General features: G+C 43.0%; 1 protein-coding gene across 2 annotated transcripts in view; it reads left to right on the top strand.

Annotated features, from left to right (window-relative positions):
• The first annotated feature begins 14804 nt into the window (after positions 1-14804).
• Positions 14805-22500, top strand: part of LOC147017218 (R-spondin-2-like) — a 40913-nt gene continuing 33217 nt past the window's right edge. Inside the window, exon 1 of one of the 2 annotated variants that reach the window (XM_085846667.1) lies at positions 14805-15370. In XM_085846667.1, coding sequence (XP_085702793.1) covers positions 15271-15370 — 100 coding nt within the window. In that variant the 5' untranslated portion in view covers positions 14805-15270. The remainder of the gene's footprint in view (positions 15371-22500) is intronic. The other variant, XM_085846668.1, reaches the window with a different exon arrangement.

Raw genomic sequence — 22500 nt, forward strand, 5'->3', positions numbered from 1 at the left:
AAGAGAAGGAGACCATTAACCACTGCTGAGTCTATCCAAGGCATGAACAGTTAGAGGGTGGTCGGTAGAGGAGCTCGATTCATGGACCAGCTGAAGAAGACCAGATTTCCACTACAGCAGAGACAGTGCCATCCCAAAAATTTGAAAAAATTGTCAATGGCACATATATTCCAAAATAAAAATAAAATAAAAGAGATAACAGTGAAGGCCAAAAGACACGCAGAAGAAGATATGAGGAGGATGGGAGCTGAACAGTCACCAGAGGGTGGACAGAGGGATGGTGGAAATGTGACCACAATGGCGTGGGGAGAGGCTGTGCGACAAAGAAAGGGTTTGGAATCTGGAGTGTCACAGGAGACGCAGCGGCAAAGGCGAGGTGAGACAGAGGGGGAGGAAACACAGAACCACCCCAATAAGGAAGGGGAACAGACCCGACTTACAGTCGTGGACCGAGTGAAAACACCTACAAAGATGGAGGGGATGAAAACGAGAATGGTGAATGATAACAGGCAGAAGGACATAGGGGGACAGAGGGGTGAAGGAGAGAAGGAGGATGAGGATGACGAAGAACAGTGAAGACTGGAAGAATAGCTGGCAAACAAAATAGTGCAGATAAGATTGACACCATTCAGGGAAAGACCACAACTATACAAAATAGAAAACAACTGACGGACAAAAATGCTGGTTGGGAGAACCAACAAAGCACTCAAGAGATTGGTACCAAAATCATCCCCATTAAAGGAACTCAACACTGTGAGCTTTGCAGCGGCACTGCTCATAAAATAAAAAGTAGCAAGAAAACAACATCGCAAGAAGAGCAAACCAGCCTATACAGACAGAGACCAGGTACCACCATGGAAACAGAGACTAGAGACACAAGGGGAGCAGCTATGGAAAGAAACAGGACAAATACAGCAATTTATAATGGGAAATCGAAGCCCAGAGCTAATGAGCAGAATCCAAAAAATGAAAAAGAAATTGAAAAATTGGAAACTAGAAAGCATCTCAAAATGCAAAGCCCATCCGCATCAGCTTTGTACTTGAAATAAACTTGATGAAAACGACAGTTTAAAAAAAAGTACATATTGTTCATTTGTGTTCTCCACAATGTAATTTGATGACAAAAGCTCAATTGGTAAAAACGTTATGGCAAGGACATTCACACTGAATCTTAATGGTAAACAAGGATTTTAATGAAAACATTGATGGATGGTTAACCACTTCATTGACGATGTCATCCTTAAAATCCCTAATTCCCCATTGGGAGTGGAATGTGATGTGCAAAGGATCAAATTTTTATGATCAGCGGTTTCAGAGATATAATTTTTGATTTTTTTTGCATTTTATCCAAGATGGCTGCCAAACAATGTGACCTATGATGTTACAATTATCATTAAAACATTCTCCATGGGATTTGCTCCGACCCTGAAAAATGTGCATCAATCAGATAAGTGGTTTCTGAGAAGAAAAAAAAAGTAACAAAAAAGAGGAAAAAAAAAGAATGTTAAAAAAGGCCCAAAAATGGTCAAATAACAATAATAATAATAATAATAATAATAATAATAATAATAATAATAATAATAATAATAATAACAAAAAATGATAATGAAAATTACTTTAACAAAGAAATTAATTTTTCTTCTCCATATTTTCATAATAAAGCTTTGTTGAAAATTTGATGACAAAACCTCAAATGGTTAAAAAGAAACTTATGGCCCCGACAGACACACAGACACACAGAAGTGATTTCAAAACTCCATCTTCCACTGTGTGGGGGATGGGTTAAAAAGGGTCAAAGAATAACAATAACTACAATAATAATAATAATGAAAATTATCGCAACAAAATTATTAATTTGGCTTCCCAACATTCTCATATTAAAGCTTTGTTGAAAATTTGTTGACAAAGCTCAAATGATAACAAAGCTACGGCACAAACAGACACACAGACAGACACAGAGACCGACACATAATGTGATTGCAAAACCATATCTTCCGCTTGGGGGACGGGCTAGTAAGAACCGAGAGATAATGGCTGCTGAAAGAAAATGCAAAAAAGAAATGATCGCAAGAATGATTTAAAAAAAAAAAACTTTGACAAAGTCAACAAATGGGGTGAACAAAACAAAATGTTTGAAAATCACTCAAAATTATTCCACCGCAAACTTGGGAAACAAATAAAAAAAATGTGTAAAATCCCCACAAGAAAGATAAACTTGAAAATTTCTGGAAAGGAATCTACCAGGACCCAAAATAACAATAGAGGCAGATTGGATCCAAAATTTGCAGGAAAAAAACATCATGTAAAGGAAATGCCTCCAGTGATATTTAATGAAGAAACGATAAAAAAAACAATGAGCAAAAATGCCAAACTATAAAAGCCCAGGCCTAGATGGAATTCCAAATTCCAAACTAGATACTCTACACAATCATGATGCTCGAGCATTCAACAAACTTGGCTGGGTGGCAGACAGATGGTTGTTCTTTGCGGATTATGCGGTTTTACCGTGTGAGACATAATCCATGGCGATGCTCACCATAACAGTCAGGAGATGTGTCTGATGTTTTAATGATGAATGTGGTCATTATTGGTTAGATATTTATCGGTATGCCATCCTGATGAGGATATACAAGCCTGAACTCCAGACAGGTGGCTCTGTTTGATGTTTAACTGATGTTAACTATTTTATCTTTGCCTGTTTGACGGAGTCACTGGGCCGAGGCCTCTGGGTTGGAGGTGACGCTTTGGTGTAGGACTATGTCTAATGGAGATCGGGGAAGTGCTCGTTACACAACACATGTTTTGATTTACCTGCCGATCACATCACGTGCCTTCTGGTTGATTGGTTTGCATTAGCGGGAACAATCGTCTGGGTGGCAGACAGACAATGATGGATGGAACATGACAGGAGCAGCTAAATACTTGGGACAAAGCCATAAAGGGAGAGGAGATAAAACCAAATGCTTCTGTTAGTCTCAATGGTGATGTTGATGGTTCTGTCGAGACCATGCTGAGACTGATTGACTCGTATGAAGTTAGGATGGACTTGCAGCACTACGACAATGGGGCATTGTTGAACAGGGTCGAGCAGATATGGCAGAGCCAATGTTTGAACCATTTGCAGGACATGTTGTGGAGGAGAATTACAGCAACTGTAGCTTACAGTTGGTTAAACAGGAGGCTCATCTGGAATTATAGCAGAGTGAGTCAAGTGCAGACTTTGAAGAGAAAGTTGTTCAAATTTGCATCTTGGGCAACACAAAGTGCCAACACCATCTGGAATGTAGCAGGCACTTTCTCCTTTTCCAGCAATTCTATTCTCAGCTGGGAGTTCTGCAATTTGCTCAACAAGCTTTTGCATGGTGGGCACCGCAATGTTCCGCATGATTCCTTACTTCAAGTTACTCAATTAATGGAGTTTGGTCACATGTGGAACCACCGTCATGACCTTTGTGGTTGGCTTGTGGCCTTCTACATCATGTTGATCACAAAGAAAGTTGACTGCCACATTGGGTGGCCAGTTTTTCCTTCTGACTTGGCAGTGATGGACGGGGAGCTTGGTGTTGCGGGAGAGAGTGGCATTGGCGCCTTCTTTTGGCTGATCGTGGAGCTGTTTGCCTGTATGGACAGTGAGCTGAGCCATTTTGAAGCACGTTCTGCATCTTTGAATATTCTGCGTGCTATTTCCATGACATAGGTCGGATGCTGTCATTTGGCACCTCTCACCAAGTTCATACCAGATCTGAGTCTCCCGTCCCATGGAGGTCCAACTGTGGTGCAATGGAGAGCAGGGGCCCGCACAAGGGCATCTGCACTTGTTGAACATGTGAGTCCAGCAGTGGTGATTTTAGGTGAAGAAGAGCCAGAACTTGAACTGGAACAAGAACCACAGCCTTTGCTGATTCCAGAGACCAGCATTACAGAGGAACCGATGAAAAAGATCTGCTGATAGAGAGCTTACGCCAGGAGATCAGAGCATTGAGTACTGAACTGCAGTCCTCCAAGAACGAAGCCCAGAAAGTGATGAAAAAATGCAAAGAGAAAGAAAAGTAGCAGGGAATTTGAGCAGAGAAGCTGGAGCAAGAGCTGCACGAGGCCAAAGCACATCTCCACTCACTCCAACTCCCATTGCAGGTTGCCGAGCAGACGAGCGTAACAGCTCAAGGTCAGGTGATGGTGCTCACGTTAACCATCGTGGCTGTTTCTCTGACTTTTGTCTATCATGGATGGTGGAGTGCGGTTGCCAGCATCCATGCGTGCCTGGGAGTTATCCTCATGCTGGTTGTGGGTTGGCCGGTAGTGGCCTTGTTCCAACCTCAGCCTGGCGTACCCAGAAGATACAGTTTTAATTGAGTCCACTGGGCTGTTGCAATATCTGCCTGGATTATTGCTGTGGCCACAGTTCATCCGAGAGGAGGATGTCGGTTTCTGGGAATAAATGAGAGAACTTTGGGCCTACCAGATCCCGGAGGAGGATGTCGGCATCGATTGAGAGTGCATGAAAGAAATCTGTATCTACTAGATCCCAGAGTGGGATGCAGGCATCAATTAAGAATGAACCTGAAAACTCCAGACCACCTAGATCCAGGAGGAGGATATAGGCATTGATCGGGACAAGATGAGAGAAATTTGGGTCTGCCGAACCCCGGACAAAGATGTAGGTTACCAGGAGTAGATGAGAGAAATTTGGGTCTGCCTGACCTCACAGGAGGATGTAGGCTTCTGGGAGAGGACGAAAGAAACTTGGGTCGTCTGGATCCTGGAGGTGCAGGCATCGGTCCTGCTGCCTCTCACAAGAAATTTTGTAGACAGTTCTTATGGCTGATTTGATTCTTTGACACCTCATCGAGGGTGTGCTTGAAGTCTACAATTGTACCCAATCACTAGCCAGGGTGATCTTCAAGATTTTGGAGTGATGGACAAATTTAGAAAAAAAACCAAAAATGATTAAATAATTAAAAAAAATTTAAAAAAATGAAAGTTTGGAATCCAGGGAGATGGAAAGCAACGAATCCACAGGGGTGGATTAAAAGGGTGCAAATAAAATTTAGAGGGGGTGGATGACACTTTTGAACCCAACTAACCAGTGACGACTAACACTTAGGGCAAAGTGTTTTGATGCTACTATCCCAAGGGTTCAATTTGTTAGAAATTGGAACATGGGTAACTAGGATGAGAGCGAGTGAGAGTGACTCAATGGTCAGTAAAGGGATTGGTTTGGAAGCCAAAATTGTCTTGTGGAGTTGATGTCTGTTATGTGTAAGAATTGAATCGTTTCAAGAATGAATGTGAATTATAACATGTAAGCAGGCCATGGCAGTATAGGAACACAACAACCATTTTGCATTAAATTGTTTGAAAATTGAATGACAACTGGGGAGGAAATGAGATGTTGGACTGTGTAGGTGGGGAAGATATGTGGGTCTGCAGGAATGGATCAACCGCTGGAGGAGCAGTGACTGTGGGTCCCCCTGAGGTAATTTGTCCCTGGCTGCTGGTAGTGTCTGAGGCTGCATGAGAGACTGATTGTGTATGAGGCTATGAGAGAGCCAGGATGTATGGAGACCCATCAGATAGAAGGGTCTGATTTGGGAGACCAGTGGTAACGACACCCCTGGCGAGCCATATGAGGCTGTGAGAGAGCCTGGATGTGTGGAGAAATGGAGATCCATCAGAGGGGAGGTTTGATTTGGGTGACCATGCAGTAAGGAAACCCCTGCTGACCAGTAGGAGGCTGCGTGAGAGCCTGGATGTGAGGAGACCCTCTCCGGTGAGGCGTACAGCAATAGAGCTGTTTAGCTGCCAGGGACTGAATAGTTGAAGGGGGGGGAGAAGTCGTAAGTCAGGAGACTTGTTTTTGGACTGCGGACACCACAACCAGAAGTGCCCCCACCATTAATGTTGTACCTCCACGCTGCCCAGTTGAGGATCACACATGTGTGTTATAACATTTAAGCCATGTTCTTGCAGGATTGGAATGAATGATTCATATTAGATTTATGAGTGTGAGTGAGTGAGGGAAGGTTCACTGAATCCATGTCACTAACTTGTACCAGAGAGACAGGGCTTGCGGGAATTTTAAATAGGTAAATTCGGATGGTTCCACAGGTCGCACTGGGTATCATGGCATCCACCAATGAATGCAGTCTTTAGAAGGGAGTTGTTTTTTTCGATTAAGGCTTATCCAACATTGATTTTTGTGTGTTTTCTGACATTTTCTACCCGTCCCAGGAGTTAGGAGTGAGGAACAAAGAGATTTGCAAATATTTGAATTGTTGTGTTTAAGGGATGTAGAACATTAAGAAGAATAGGTAACTTCGGCCTAAGTCACATTTGCTCTACGGCGAGGATACGGCGACCATACGCCCTCTGAATTGACAGAAACGTGCGGCGGCCGCGGAGTTTCTGCGGTGGCCTCAGGGTGGTCCTACGCCGTTTGGCTATCTTTTACAGGCCGTAGGGGTCGCCGTGGAATTATAACGCGGAGTTATAACTTTTTTCATTTCTCCGTTCGCCGTAGCAATTCGACATGCCGTAGTTGTGATGTCGTTGTGTTCCACGTCGACCGGACGTAGGGTGTTCGGTGGGCTTGCGTTATTCGTGCGGCTGCCGTAGTCTCTTATCAATGAAAAATGAATTTTCCCCTAAAAACCGAATACATTAAAAAAAAACCGAACACAACGAAGCGTTCATGTTTGTTCACATGTCTCCCCCACTGTTCGAGCCGCATCTTCGCGCTTCGTTCATCAAGTTCGTCGATGGAAGTCCTCGTGAAAGCATCTCTCGTGTGTCGATCGATACTTTACCTCGTGTTTTCACCTTGATTTGTGCTGTTTTTTTTTATCATCTTGTGTTTTAATTAATAACAAAAAAGCAATCCAATCAAGTGATGTGACGGACTGTCGGGCAAGGATTTAATTTCACAGCAAAACCGGTTGTAATTTTTAATATCGATGATTACCTCAGCCCGATGCGTTTGATGAAAGTGATTGTGGTTCTGGGGGCAGCAAGTTTGATGAGCTGCCCTGGGGGCAGAGTGCGCGAGCGATCGGAACCCAGGCCGGAGCTCGAGCCTGTGTGGACCTTTGGGATGGTGATTGTACCAGTTTACATACAATACACCACCACCGAAGGTCTTTGACTCATTTTACTTTACCTTAAACATGGGAAATTTCAGTTGAAAGTGTCTTGAAAGTGGGTTTTCTTGGGGTCCAGGAACGGATTAATTCACTCCATTATTTCTTATTGGGAAAATAGTTTGGGAATCGAACTTTTTGCAATCTGAACAGCCTCCTGGAACGAATTCAATTCGGATTCTGGGGGCACCACAGTACTGGTATATTCCGAACTGTTATATTATTATTTCATTAAAAAATAACTGGTATATATACCCACTCGTTACCGTCCGTCTGGCCGCACGTTCGCCTTAGGGCGCCCCTGCAGTCGCCTTGCGGCCACCTTGAGGCTACCTTGCATCTGCCTTGAAAATTCTATGGCCGCCGCAGGGACGCCCTAAGGTCATGGTGCGACATCAAATCAAAGACCGTACGGCAACCCCACATTTTCGGTCTCCACAATTTATAAATACCCCGTGCGGCTCCCCGAAAAATAAAAACATATGTGACTGCTACATTGTGTGACCACCGTATAATTGCTAGTGGCCGTAGATTTTGGAGACCCCACGGCCGCCGTGGATAATGTGACCGAGGCCTTTGCTACGGCTTGCATCCCACTGCCCCACCTAATTTATTTCATAGGCTAATTAGGTGCGAGTCCGTAAGTGGAAAGGCCGGAATGGTAACGACTGCATTGAACCTTGCACAGGAGCTACGGTTCCGGGGAGGGGGGTGGCTGTGTTACGGTTTTTGGGGGAAGACGGAATGATTTAATGAGGAACTCGAGCATTGTGTAGAGTTGCTTGGTCTGTGGATAACGAGAGGAATCTCGATGGAACAATGTTGGGGAACCTGTGAGCTTAATTGTTACGAGTCACCACACAAGGGGTGGTGTGGTGTTAATTAGCTAATAGTCCAAGAGCATTAGCGTTTAACCTGGACATTTTTGGTAACAAGCTGATTTTTTCAGGAAAGGTCCAGGAATGTGTGTGAAATAACATACTAAAAGTCCTCATGAATCCTCCTTGAGCGTTTTCCGCAATCCAAAATGGCGTCCAAAATGGCCAACATTTCCTGTTTTTCTCATAACTTTGCAAGTAGGTTTACCTATAACACATTTTAAATGTCTACACATATGTTTTGAAGTATAAGGAACTCAATACAATACATATCGGAAGATTTTGAAACACACAAAAACGAATAAAACCGCTTAAGCTCTTTCAGAAATCCAAAATGGCGTCTGAAATTGCTGCCGTTTCTGGTTTTACACCAAGGTACTTCAACACGCACTTTAAATGTCTTAATATATGTTTTGCGACTCAATGAAATGAATCATATACTTATTGGGATTTTTTCAAAAACACGCATTTACCAATAAAAACACTTGAGCTCATCCTGAAATTCAAAATGGCGCCCGAAATGCCCCTTTTCCTGTTGTTGTTTTCTCATAACTCTGCAACTAAGTAACCCAATAAAGCACACTAAAATGTCTTTATATATGTTATGGGAGTCAAGGAATCTAGATAAATTCTTATTCGCAGATTTGAAACACGCATATCTATACCAATAAAACTACTTGAACTAGTCCCAAAATCCAAAATGGCGCCAAAGATGGTTGCCATTTCCTGTTTTTCTCATGACCCTGTGACTAAGTTACCTCAATATGCACTTTAAATCTCTAAATATATTATGTCTTGAGAAATAAGGAACTCATTCAGATACTTTGAAGTACAAAGGAAACAATAAAACTGCTGAAGTTCTTTCTGAAATTCAAATGGTGCTCAAAATGTCCGCCACTTATCAACACACTGCTGTTTTAGCCTGTTTCAAGAGGCAAAGACATTCAAAACAAGATCATGCTAGAGATTCAAACCTCAAAAGTTTCAGATGAATCTTTACCTTACGCATGCACACACCTAGTTGCATCAGTCATTGTCTTCATCGTCGGATGCTGTATCTTCAATGTTGATGTCCTCTGAAGTTGGGGTAATATCATCGTCGGCATCTATAAGAGTTGGTGCTGTATTGTTGCAATTGAGACCACTGCATTTACTGCACATTGAGGTACAAAAGAGCCCAAGTTTCTTGCAGCTACATGTCATGCTTCTGCAACCATCTGGTTTACACCCACATGCCACCATGTTCAGCAAAGTGTCGGGTGCAACAGCAATGTCTGTTTCTACCGGGGTAAGAGTCCCGTCCTGAAATCGCCAGCCCCATTCTGTTGGAGATAAGGAGTTACCCATCCATTCCTGGACGGTAAGATAGGCGCGATATGAATGTTGCTTTGCTGCAGCACTAGTTGGAGGTAGACTTTCTAGCTGAAAGGATGAACTCAGGGAACTGCGACCGATTGCCCGTTTGTATGCGATGTGACGGTAGTCATCAAGAGATTCAAAACTGCTGGCTCCATAAAGCTTAAGAATGAAGCCTTCCCCAGCTTTTTCCACCTCTTCATGGGTGCTTCCACTGTTTGTGAAGGTATCCAGCAAGTCGTAGTCCCGCTTCTTGTGCACCATGTTGAAAGCTTTACGCTTGCCCTGACGATAGATCGCAGAGACCGTGTCACATCCCGTCACAGCATGAAGAAACATCAAGTGATTTCTTGTGTCCCCTATGGCATGCTGAATCTCATGAATGTTGAAGACCGTGACAGGATTACTGCGGCATAGCATGTACACATCTGTGGAAGAGGTTGCCCGAGCAACTAGCATTACCAGTAAGTCTGTGTCCGTACCAACGACAGCAACTGGCACATGTTCTGACTCTGCCAGTGCTAGTGCTGTGGAGACAATCAGGGTGTCGGCGTCTGCTTCTGCCTGGACTTTTGGAAGAACTCAAGAGGTCTTATTGGTACTTGCGTGCTTCAGCATCTCTTAAGATGTATTCTAATGAGTTCCTCATACTTCAAAATATATATGTAGACATTTAAAGTGTGTTTTGGGGAAACCTGCTTGCAAAGTTATGAGAAAAACAGAAGAGGCGGCCATTTTGGACGCCATCTTGGATTGCGGAAAACGCTCAAGGAGGATTTATGAGGACTTTTAGTATGTTATTCTAGACATATTCCTGGACCTATCCTGAAAAAAATCAGCTTGTTACCAAAAATGTCCAGGTTAGGGCCTATTTTGACCTAATGCTCTTGGACTATAAGGGAGCAAAAATAAGTCCCCCAGTACATGATTGTCCTCTGTAATTTTCCCGATGCTTTTTTTATATTGCCAGCCAGCCAGTAAAGCTGGCAAAGCCGCCCCTGAAACGACAACAAACAGGAGAAACCCTTCCTTCCCGGGTTTGGAGGCAAGCAGGCCACACTCCGGAGGCGGAGGATATAGGGTGCATTGCAGAGGGCGTGGGAGGTTCCTCCTGCATAGAGCGAGAGAGGGGAGTGATCGAAGGCGCAGGAGAGGCTGGCGCCTGGCACAGGGGGATTGTGGTTGGCTCCCGTCTGGTTCGGCAAAACACACACATGAGGTTGGTGTGAGGACCGCACGAAGCAGGTGGCACCTCTGAAAAGAGGCAGGCTGGGACATTTGGAGCCTTTGTGTGAGAAAAGCTGCTTGTGGATTGCCTGGCGAGTGTGTGTGTGCCCTGCTACAAGTGAAGCGCCATTTTGCCTGCGTGTGCACGTGTTGGTGGAAGTGCCACCGTTCCGGGTTCGACGGGGATCACCTCTGGCCCAAGCTCACTACCAGTGTACTTTAAAAGGGGGGAGGGGGTTCCTTTCATTTTGTCAACTTTTGTCTGTATTTGTGTCGGTGTGCGAGGCCTCAACCGCAGGAGTTATTTATTTATTATTGGTTTGCGGGTGCCAGCAGTGACCACTATTTTCATTGTGTCTGTGTGTCTGTCTGTTGGCTGCTCTTAGAGCACCCTTATTCTGGACATTTCCATCTGTCTGTCTGTCCGTGAAACTTTGATCAAGCCTAGGGGCTAAACCACTCAACCGATTCCAATGAAATTTGGTAGGTAGGACCAATATTTCTGGAAATTGTGTGCTTTCGAATATGGGACCCCGGGCCCTTGCAACGGCCCTTTAAAGTGGTCAAAAATCGAAAAAAAAATCGAAAAATCGAAGCTGAGAGTTCTGTACGCAATCTATCTAGCTCCCTTCATGCCAATTTGCAGCCATAACAAAAATATTTGTAGGAGGAGATAGGTTTTTGGCGAGTACATGTCGAACATTTCAGAAACGGTTAATTGCGAATATCTCGAAGAGAAAGAGTCTGATTTTGATGAAACTTGGGTAAAATGTGTACAATGTGGCTGGCATGTACACAAAAATGAATGGTTGCTATGCACACCTCCGTTGCTCAGCAACAGCTAAAATACTTTATCGTACATCGTACACTTATTGTGGACTGTACAAAAAAAAATCAATACCTCCGAAACTGGACCTCCGAGGGACCTGTTTTTTTTGTGCCCAAGGAGAATGTCTTACAGCATCATATAAAAAAATAAAATCTTTAGCGAACAGATAAATGGAATTACCAGGGCTGCCATTTGCTAGAGTCTCTTTGGAAACATGCCTGAAATTTCACAAGGTGGGTTTCTGGGCGCAAACTAAGAGGGCTGTGATAATCATATTTATTGTGCTAAATTGATTGAGAGCATGTACATGAATACCGGCTAGTCGCGTCGGCCAGCTTTCCATCTGGAGCGAGCAGCCATGTCGCCTACTGGCTTGTCTGTCTGTTTGTGACCCTCTCCAGAGCATAGCTCCGTGACGTTTGATGAAACTTGGACACAAGCTAGATATCATGGTCTAGTTGTGTCTTTTTGTATGAGGGTCGTCCCACGCCCCTTGTGGGCGGAGCCACGCCCACTTGAACTTATTTATTTATTTTTATTTTTTTCTCGTTTTTTTTTTCTCGCAATTTCATTTCCTAGAAACTGTGCGTAATGTCCATAAGTACAACATATAAAAAATCCGATTTGATTTGGTCAATTTTGACGGAAGAGATAGGTTTTTACGGTAGGGCTTCCTCAATAATGCCGGCGAACAATCGTCGCCTCCCGGCTTGTTGGTATTATTTCCTTTCACATTATTGTCTTTGTAAATATTTGTGCATGTTCATTAAATGTATTCCTTTTGAATAATTTTTTTGTGTAATTGTCGTAGGTTCGCGGATTAAACCCCCTTATGTTGTTCTGGTGCAGCGCTCCTGTGCCGTGATCTATATATTGGGTCGCCGAAATAGGTGACCCTTATTAAAAATAGGTGACGTAATGGTCTGTTTGTTTGGATGTTTGTTCGTTTGTCATCAGCATAATTGGTAGTAAACGTGGGCGGATTTTGACCAAACTCGAGTGGTAGGTACATCTTATGACCTAGTGCTTTGGAAATTGTGATGGTTGCTAGGGACGCCTTGGTTCCCTAGCAACAACCGAAAAACCTTCAAAAATCGGTACCGTTCACGTGAAATCAATTCGGAAAGCCATTATCCCACGTAGGGTTATGAAATTTGGCACGAATGATCTACAGGTGATGCTCTATCAAATATATTCCGGTTTTTGTGATATATGGAATGCTTTACCCGCAGCGCCCCCTACAATTAGAGTATGCACGAAAATTGGCGAAAATTGAATGCCCCCTAGAGACCAGGTGAGTGCATCGATACGAATGAAACTTTGCAGGTTCATGGTACTCAATGAGTACTACCACTTTGCCTCAGGACATATTGACCGATTTCGCTTAGGTCAGGGGTCAAAGGTCAATTAGTGCAAAAATCGATAATATGCGAGAGCTGGAGGTGCCTTCGCGCCAAATGCTACTCCTCCTAGGGTTATGGTCGGATGGTCATGAAAATTCACACTAATCGTCTGGAATACATTGTGCACAAACGATCAATCCGGATTTTCGATTTAGATCTTTGTTCACCCACAGCACCCCCTCGAACTTTGGGGATTTCCGATTTCAAACCGCAGTTTCGGTACTTTTCATTCAAATGGATGCCGAGTAGTTATCAGTGGATGGAACTGGATGAGATTTGACATGCATAATCTTAAGGTGATTCCCTATCCACTATATGTCATCCATTTTGCTCTATATCTTATAGTTTCCATGCTCGGTGACCCATCACCGCCTCCCGGCTTGTGTATATATATATACATTTGTATATTCTTGGAAAATGTCTTCTCGGGGCTAAGAATGCATAGACGAGAATAGTTCTTTCCCTTAAATCATGTTTTCGTGTAAGTGTATGGTGAAATAAAGTGTAATAGGAATATGTGTCGATAATTATCGTTTTGACAGCAAGTCAACTCCCCGCACAATGATTGTGTCGCAAACCGCTTTCACCTCAACCCCTTTTTACTGTTTTATCCCCTGTAATCTGTTCTTTTTGTTATTTTAAAAGACAGCGGCCTGACATGCAGGCCAGGGCGTGAGTTCCGGCATGCTTTTGCAGGACCTGGCACATTCGGGACAAGCCAAGAAGCCTCGTATTGTGGTTTTGACTTGAATGCATGATGCCTGAACGGCCAATGAGCACAGAGCACGTGGACCTTAGTGACGTCATGGGGGCGGGGCATGAGCGGAGTTAATAAAAAGACTGGAGGCCACTCAGATGAAGAGAATTAGAGCAGGGAGAATGAAAGTGGACTGAAGAGCGTTCGGACAAGGAAAATGCACAGTCATCTTCCTATCATTGCACCATCCTCTCCTCTCCCGCCCGTGCTACACCTTCCTCCCTGTGTCACGTCGACCAACACAACGATGGTTTCCTGCCCGCCTCCTGCAGCTCCCCTGTTGGTCCACTCCCTGGAGTGCAAAGCCCTTGTGGACTGGCGGCACCTGAAAGGGCTGCAACACAGTATTCCATTTTCTTTTCCCATTCTCTATTGTCATATTCTGCCATACGGTTTGAGGTCTTAAGTTAGATCAATAAGGTTTCCCTCGGGCACATATTTCATTTATTGCACTTGTTACTTTCTTATAAAGTGTGTTCTCATTTTCTCTTCCCTCCCAGTTTTAATACTCATTTTAAATTCACTGGGTCTCTATGCATTTGTTCGGAGATCTATCGATCGCTGAGAGACTAGTCGATTTGGTTATAGATCCTCTTGGAGGATTTTTGGATTGAGCACATAATGCTCCATTAAATTCACTATCCTTGCAGAGCATTGGTGCTACTGAAGGAGTTTCTTGGCAATGGGTTATAATGGGTGGTTTGCCACTGCCTTCCCAGCATTGTTTTGTCCATGCTCCACTTAAATGCTGAGTGTCCAGCAAGGAAGCCGCATGTATCATATTGTGTCTTTGGTATGAATCGGCCGGATTTGAACCACTCAACTCCCAGACTCAGAGCAGATGCTCTCACCATTATGCCATGCCACCGAGTCTGGTGGTGTATATAATATACAGTATATATCCATGCATTTCAAAAAGTTCCATTAAAGGGAAACTCACAATAGTTCAATAAATGCCAACTTTTTGTCATTTTCAACTGATATGGTACATAGAATTAGTAAGAAATGTTTTTTTTGTTTTTTAAAAATATGAAAAGTTAGCATATAACAGTGAGATCTGCCTTCATTTGCTGCTGGTAGATGAAAAGTTAACAGTGAGAGCATCACTCACTCTTCAGGGCACGCGTTTTACATGGTCTGGTGCTAGCGCACTGCCCACCTTCCCTGTCGTGCCTCTGCAGCCCCCAATCCCCCCTCCTTTCCTCCGCTATACCCTCCCTGCCTTCACATCGACTAGAAATGCACCTCAGCTGCACGCACGGCTGTGACAGACAACGTTACACAGAGAGGATGTCACGGGGTCGTAGGGTGGCGCGGCTGCGCCAGTCCGCGTGTTGCCACTGATCAAGGAGCATCTGAGGAGAGCAGCGAGATCGTTCAACAGACATACCATGAACACTGGATTACAGCAACGAGAACTTGAAGTCGTAGCATACTACGGAAACTCCTCTCATTTGGTCCTTCTTATCCGGTAACTGTTTCTCGAGGACATCGTTCTTTCAAATAGTGCTCTTTGTGAAGAACAATCGCAATTGTTGAAATGCCTCAAGCAATGGAGCTAGTCTGACTCATGATTCTGACACTCTCAGATAACTTTGCCCACTAGGCATCTTCGCAGCAATTTAAAGACCATTTTGGGTCAACTGCCTTCATATCTGCAAGTTTGAGTGACAAAGAAGGGACAATGCATTTCCATGTGATACCATTCTTGCTGGTCACCTGTGATTGTTTTCAGTTTGACTTCACTGAAGGATATGGAGTGACGGAACACAGGCAGAAACGCTGTGAGTATTGAGAATAAGTAAGAGTGTGTATTGTGCATATCACTGTTGGACGCGTGCTCACGGACAAAATTTTCTTCCCCATCGCCCACCCAATCAGGGTATTCACACAATTTTCTCTGTGGTGGGGGAGGTGTAGTTCATCAAATTAGTGTTACAACTATATCGAATCTATATCATGAACAAGACCTTTTGGTGCTTACAGCCTTACTATTAACATAGAAAAGGGAAACGGGGAAACTTTGCCTCATTTCTGTGTGCAGTTGGAGATGCACAGCTTACAATTACACTGATAAATCAATTTTATAAAACTTTGTCCTCAAGTGTTCCTCAACTTTGTTTAATCGAAATATAAGTGATCGAATGGCCAGGTTTCTTTTAACGGAAATTGACTGAGATGGTTGAAGGTGATGAAATTGATGTTCTTAATGATTTCTAAGAGCCGTTGCACCATGTAAGGTGAAAGAGATTAGCATTGAACGAGGAGCGCTAACAATGTACAAGTTCCTTTCAAGTAGCTGATGGTGTTTGCATTTCAAAAGGTACAGCTTGTTCTTGTTTTGATGATTGTTTATATTTTTTATGGCCTTTTTCTTTCCCCCACCCCTCTTTTGCCCTTTGTTGCACGTGAATGTGTATTCTCAACATTTCACCACTGGTGGGTCGAAATGTGTCCTGTCCTGACAAGCTGTCTCGCATGTGTTTGATTCTTGACCCGACTATAAAAACTGTCGGATTGGTGCTTCGCAGGCTGGGTGTTGCATCCATCACAAAATGTGCCATCCTTCGGATGGACATTACCCCAGCTGTCCAGTCTGTCAGCATGAGGTGGTGGACGTCACGAGTTAGTAAAGAGTACACGAGTTATCACTGGTATCCGAGCAAATTCAAAATCTCTGCCACTGACTATTGCTGAGAAGGCAAAGGAAAATCATCCAGTGTAATCCTTGCCATAAGATTGATTTGACAGCACTAAACCTGCCCTCAGGCAGAATCCCACAACAGATATATATATATATATATATATATATATATATATATATATATATATATATATATATATATATATATATATATATATATATATAGAAAGTATTTACATTCTGATTCATCTCGCAACGGCGTGGAACTCATGTAAAACACAATTAATTGAGAACTTATTGAGCACATCAACACAAATATCACGCATGAAATTTTTCACAAAAGTTTGCAAAATTAAACAATGCAAACAGGGTTTTTATATTTATTATTTCGGCCTCCAGCGTTCAGAGTATTGAATAATTGATTATACCATGTGGTCCCCTCAAGGAATACGCCAGGACGGTGGTTATAAATTGGAATGTCTGGCAGGATGACGCAGAGGTACATGATACGGAGGTGTGCCTTCGAGCTGTCTGGTCTGGGTCCGATTCTCAACTTGTAAACCGGCACATTGGTGCTTCGCAGGAAGGGCGTTAGATTACAAAGTTTGCAGTCTTTGGAGAGATGTTCAACTGGGTACCGCATCTGCTGGTGGTGGATGTCAGAGATCCCACGGTGTCTTCCACAAAGAGAAGGTGATCACGTGCCTGCATACTAGCTATGTTCGAATTCAATTCCTGCCTTTATGTGAATTGTGGCACTGCATCAGTGGTAAAAACCAGACCTCAGTGATGATGCAAGCAGTGGGACAAATTTGTAATCCAACATGTAATCTCTAATAATAATAATAATAATAATAATAATAATATCACTGTTCAAGTAAATCTTCAATCTACACTTTTACATCACAATTAAGCAAGATAGTGCATTTCACAATGGAGAGATTTGCCAGGGTATATAGATTAGGCTAGATCTGAGAGTTGACGCAGTATATCAACGTCTGTCTGCATGCAGAATCACACACTCACTTCCAGACGCACCAATTGCAATATCCTCTCCCGTCCCATCAGGAACGGATGGGGCTCATTATATATCTCACATGAAAAAGTGCATTTCAATATAAATACAGTGAATGAAACATCCACAGTAAGTGGACTGGAGATGTATTTCTCGACTCGATTGTTTTTTAGCTAAGCAAATAAACTACTGGGAAACCTGGTTTCAATGACCACTCAAGGGCACCCCAAAAATGTGATATTTAAAGACAGGTGGTCTCTTAATCCAGCCAAGCCAAAAGACTCTTATTCCAGAAAAAATTAGACTTCTCTGTCGAGGAAAGCAAAAAAAAACAAAACAATGGAACCGAAGCCGTATTGAGGGTTCCGCACACACAATTGTGCATGCAATTAAATAATTTTATAAATAACAAAGTATTATAATATCGCTTATTTGAAGAAATTTCAAGAAACGCTTTACCAAAAAAAAATATAACACACAAAGTCACCTATGACTGCGAATTCAATACATGGGGAGGTATCACACTAACTTTTGACATAAGCCAAGTTGATTTCAGCAAGGTAACAGATAACAAGATGCTAATCAAGATAATGAATGATTCACCAGTAGTTCTGTGACTATGCTGTACATGTATCAAAATGTGAAAGAAAAGATAAAATCATGAAGTTTTGTTCGTTTGGAACAAGCTGTTCTGCTCACAGATGCTGTCACTGCTTCAAGGTTCATGACAGAAGTTAGCATCGCTGTGTGACCCTGATTCAGGATGAAAGTCTTCAACTTTGAGATGTACGTCTGTGCACAGACTACGGACACGGATTTGGGTTCATATTCCAGGTTGCTGCCTTCCTCGGCAGGATTTTCTTTATCTTCTTCTTCGACGTGTAGGTCTTTCTCAAATGGGGCTCTGACCAGTCTTTCATTTGATGGTCGCAAGCATGCAAATCACTTTCAAGCAAAGCTAAGTCCTGCAAGCTACAGCACAAGAGCTCATTTGCGAGACTGTGGTGAATAATCTTCACAGTCGTCAGTAGTTGTCACATTGGTAGCAAAGCCTCACTTGGCAAAACACTTCTGGATAGTATAAACTTCCACCTATTCCCATGAATGGTAACTCCATGAATGGTAACAAGGATCGACATGCCCTTGAGAATTTCACTTCCAGATTTTGCTTTGTTCTTCTCTCTTGCAGTCGATATTGTAACTGCCACCTCCAACACTTTATTTTTGGCGTTTCAATAATGCCCTGATCCATGGTCTGGGATTTTGATGTTGTGTTCACCTGGAAGAACCGAAGTGTTACATTCTTCATCGTTTGCTTCAAGTGGCATGGAGCATCATCAATGAATTAAAAAAACATCATGCTGGTTTTGATTTTGCATCTAAAAATCCAAACCTCTCAGCCACTCGTCCAACAAAACACAAGTCATCCGTGTCTTCTTGCGGTGCCTGTAAGTCACTGGCAACGGCTTTGGGTGAACCATTCGATAACAGCGTGGCTTCTTTGATTTGCCTATCATGGGCGGTCATAACTTCTCACGGGTGGTCTTTTAACGAAGGATCGTTAGCAGAGATATTCTTTTGGGAGGACCTCACAGTGGTCATGTGAGGCAGGCAGTCGCTGAACCAAGGTGGCTACAAGAGCAAGTTGACTGTATCACTATTTATCCCAACAAGATGAATGTGTTACCACTTTTAGCTTGTTTGCAAGAACGACACAATATGTCACTGTGTCAGAGCAAGTTTCAAATAGAGTGGCAAAACCCGTGGCGTTGAAGCGCGACGAAAATGCGCACATGGCAATCTGTAATCGGATATGACAATTATGCGAGTTCAAAAAATGCCAAATGGGGATGGGAAAAGTACAACGGCATAATTAGCCAGTTTAGCTCATGTCATCTCCGCACAGCCAAGGGTGAACATGAGCGTCCAACAGATTCTGAGCTTGACCCAAATGGCGGAACGTATGATGCATGGGTTACACGACGTGGCAGGAAAATAAAACAACAACATAAAGGCACAAGCATTCTGGAATGAGAATATTCCATTTGAATTCTCATTCAAAACAAATGAACCTTTGCATGGATTCATGAAAATAAATACTTGTGCGAGAGACGGTGAGCTAGAGCTACTCGTATATTTCATGCAACTTGATAACATGGCGTCGTAATTGGCAAATTATATTATTGTTGCAGGGTGGAGGGAACTAATGCAAGGTTGTATATCTGTTTATGCGCGGGGTTCAAAAAGAACTGGTAATTTGGAGTGAAAGCTACAAAATTATATCTCGAGCATTATGCTGCTGTGTATACACTCAACCACACTGCCGGCAGACAATTCCGTGTGTAGAGCAACCCTCCCCCCCCAACTGAAACTGCCCCCCACACATCAAATTTAGTGCATACCATGGTTATGAAGATCGTGGGAACGTACAGGAGCACATCGTACACGTGATGATGATAAAGCAGCGTTACAACATGAGCTGATGCAAGTTGGCGTGTCACATGAAGCCGTGCGGAAACAACCGCAGGAACATAGATGCTCTCTTTTTCTCCAGTCTGCAGTTCTCGAATATAACCTTTTGAACAAAAAAAGAAAAATACATATTTAAATTCCACGTTTCCTGCATACTCTTTCCCAGGCTGCTCTCTGGTATCTTGCTTGGTTCTCATGTTATTACTAGATCTGATAACGATGATTAATACATGCGGTGTATTTTTATTATTATTTATAGAGGTGCTCTACTGTGTATGCTTTAAGTTGGTATGTGTGCAGGACGTAGTGGTTTTTTTTTTTTTCTCGAGATTGATTATGTTGTCAGAACTTTGGCCTTTCGATCCAAACCTTTCTCACGCATCGAATGAAAAAGATAAATCTAATAATAAAATAAACACACGTGTGCAGATCTACCGAGAAGATATTTTGGCAATTCTCCGCACAGGTTTTGTCGTGGATCGGAAGCAAACCGATGACCCGAGTGTTACAGAAGCATGCGTTTGCTGGCTTAAACAATCAAATGTGAAAATGGTCCCTGAGATTAACAAAACCTTCGGAGCTGGACAGGCAGTAGTTTCCTTACTTCGGCAATCGTACAACTCTCGGCACAATCTCAGAAAGAATGTAAGCCGTCTCCCTAACTCCACTGTCTCGAGCTCTTCCCTTCAAGATTTCAAGTCTGCAGCCCACCGCAAACTCGTTGTCTCTCCCATTCCCATGACTTGAGCTTTACAAAGCTCACTGAGAACTTGTTCTCACCTTTCCACAATTACCTCTCCTTGTGCTGTGGTGAATCCATTTGTTGTCATCCCACTGTTTTCCCTTTGCCCCATTTTGGCTGTTGATCCATTAATTGCCCCCTGTCATTACATTCTTACAAAGACTTCGACACCTGTATAATAATATACATTTCTATGCTTAAATCATGGTAACATAGTATGTATATACTGCGATGTGAGCATGCCTCTATATCAGCATGATGAGATAAATGAGGGCTTCGTAACTTCGTAAGGGCACACCCAAAACCAATCCGTGGGATCTCAGAAAAGGAACATGAATGGGCAACAGGAATGTGTCACCTGGGTGATCACAGCCAACAACAACCCCATTAAGAACAGTGCCCGAAAGAGCACAACATGCTCATGAACCTTGTGGTTTCCCATTGTTTGATGAAGGCCAATTAAATGCCTCGGTTTCTGAAAATTTATTTCAAAAAACAACATTCGGGGCAAACTTGAGTAAATAGGCTGATATAATATTTTGTTTGAAAAGGCATTTATACAAAATATTCACAGAGAAGTATCGCACATATAAATCTCTTTCTCACCATTCAATCACTGATGAACATGATTATTACTTTCTCGATGGGCTATGAAGTTCAAATTTGGCATATTGATGCAACTCGAACCACAATTCTGGAAAAAAAGCAAACATAAAACTGTCCAAATATGAAAATATTCATAAACAAGAGTCAGCTGGACGAGGGGTGGAGATTGGATTGCGCATAGAGAGTGAATACTGCTCACTTATTCTTCATTTAATTGATCGATATATATATATATATATATATATATATATATATATATATATATATATATATATATATATATATATATATATATATATACACCACATGGTCAAAAGTATGTGGACAACTGCTCATCCAACATCTCATTCCAAAATCATGGGCATTAATATGGAGTTGGTCCCTCCCTTTGCTGCGACAACAGCCTCCACTCTTCTGGGAAGGCTTTCCACTAGATGTTGGAACATTGCTGCAGATATTTAATTCCATTCAGCCACAAGACCATTAGTGAGGTCGGGCAAAAATGGTCTGGCTCGTAATCGGCATTCCAATTCATCCCAAAGGTGTTCGATGGGGTTGAGGTCAGGGCTCTGTGCCGACCAATCAAGTTCTTCCACACCGATCTCGCCAAACCATTTCTGTATGGACTTCGCTTTGTACACAGGAGCATTGTCATGCTGAAACAGGAAAAGGCCTTCCCCAAACTGTTGCCACAAATTTGGAAGCACAGAATCATCTCGAAATGTCATTGTATGCTGTAGGGTTAAGATTTCCCTTCACTGGAACAAAGGGGCCTAGCCCGAACCATGAAAAACAGCCCCAGACCATTATTTCTCCTCCACCAAACTTTACAGTTGGCACTATGCATTCAGGCAGGTAGCGTTCTCCTGGCACCCACCAAACCCAGATTCATCCATCAGACTGCCCGACGGTGAAGCGCGATTCATCACTCCATAGAATGTGTTTCCACTGCTCCAGAGTCCAATGGTGGTGAGCTTTACACCACTCCAGCCGATGCTTAGCATTGCGCATGGTGATCTTAGGCTTGTGTGTGGCTGCTCGGCCATGTAAAAACCCATTTTGTGAAGCTCTCTACAAACAGTGCTTGTCCTGATGTTGCTTCCAGAGTCCGTTTGGAACTCGGTAGTGAGTGTTGCAACCGACAACAGACAAGTCTTCTGTGCGACATGCTTCAGCACTCTGTGGTCCCGTTCTGTGAACTTGTGTGGCCTACCACTTCACGGCTGAGCTGTTGTTGCTCCGAGACGTTTCCACTTCACAATAACAGCACTTTCAGTTGACCGGGACAGCTCCAGCATGGCGGAAATTTGACGAACTGACTTGTTGGAAAGGTGACATACTATCACGGTGCCACGTTGAAAGTCAGTAGTTCTTCAGTACAGCCCATTCAACTGCTATTGTTTGCATATGGAGATTGCATGGCTGTGTGCTTGAT

The sequence above is a fragment of the Eptatretus burgeri genome, chromosome 11, assembly GCF_056783735.1.
Source record: "Eptatretus burgeri isolate ZD-2024b chromosome 11, Ebu_testis_v1, whole genome shotgun sequence".
Lineage (NCBI taxonomy): Eukaryota > Metazoa > Chordata > Myxini > Myxiniformes > Myxinidae > Eptatretus > Eptatretus burgeri.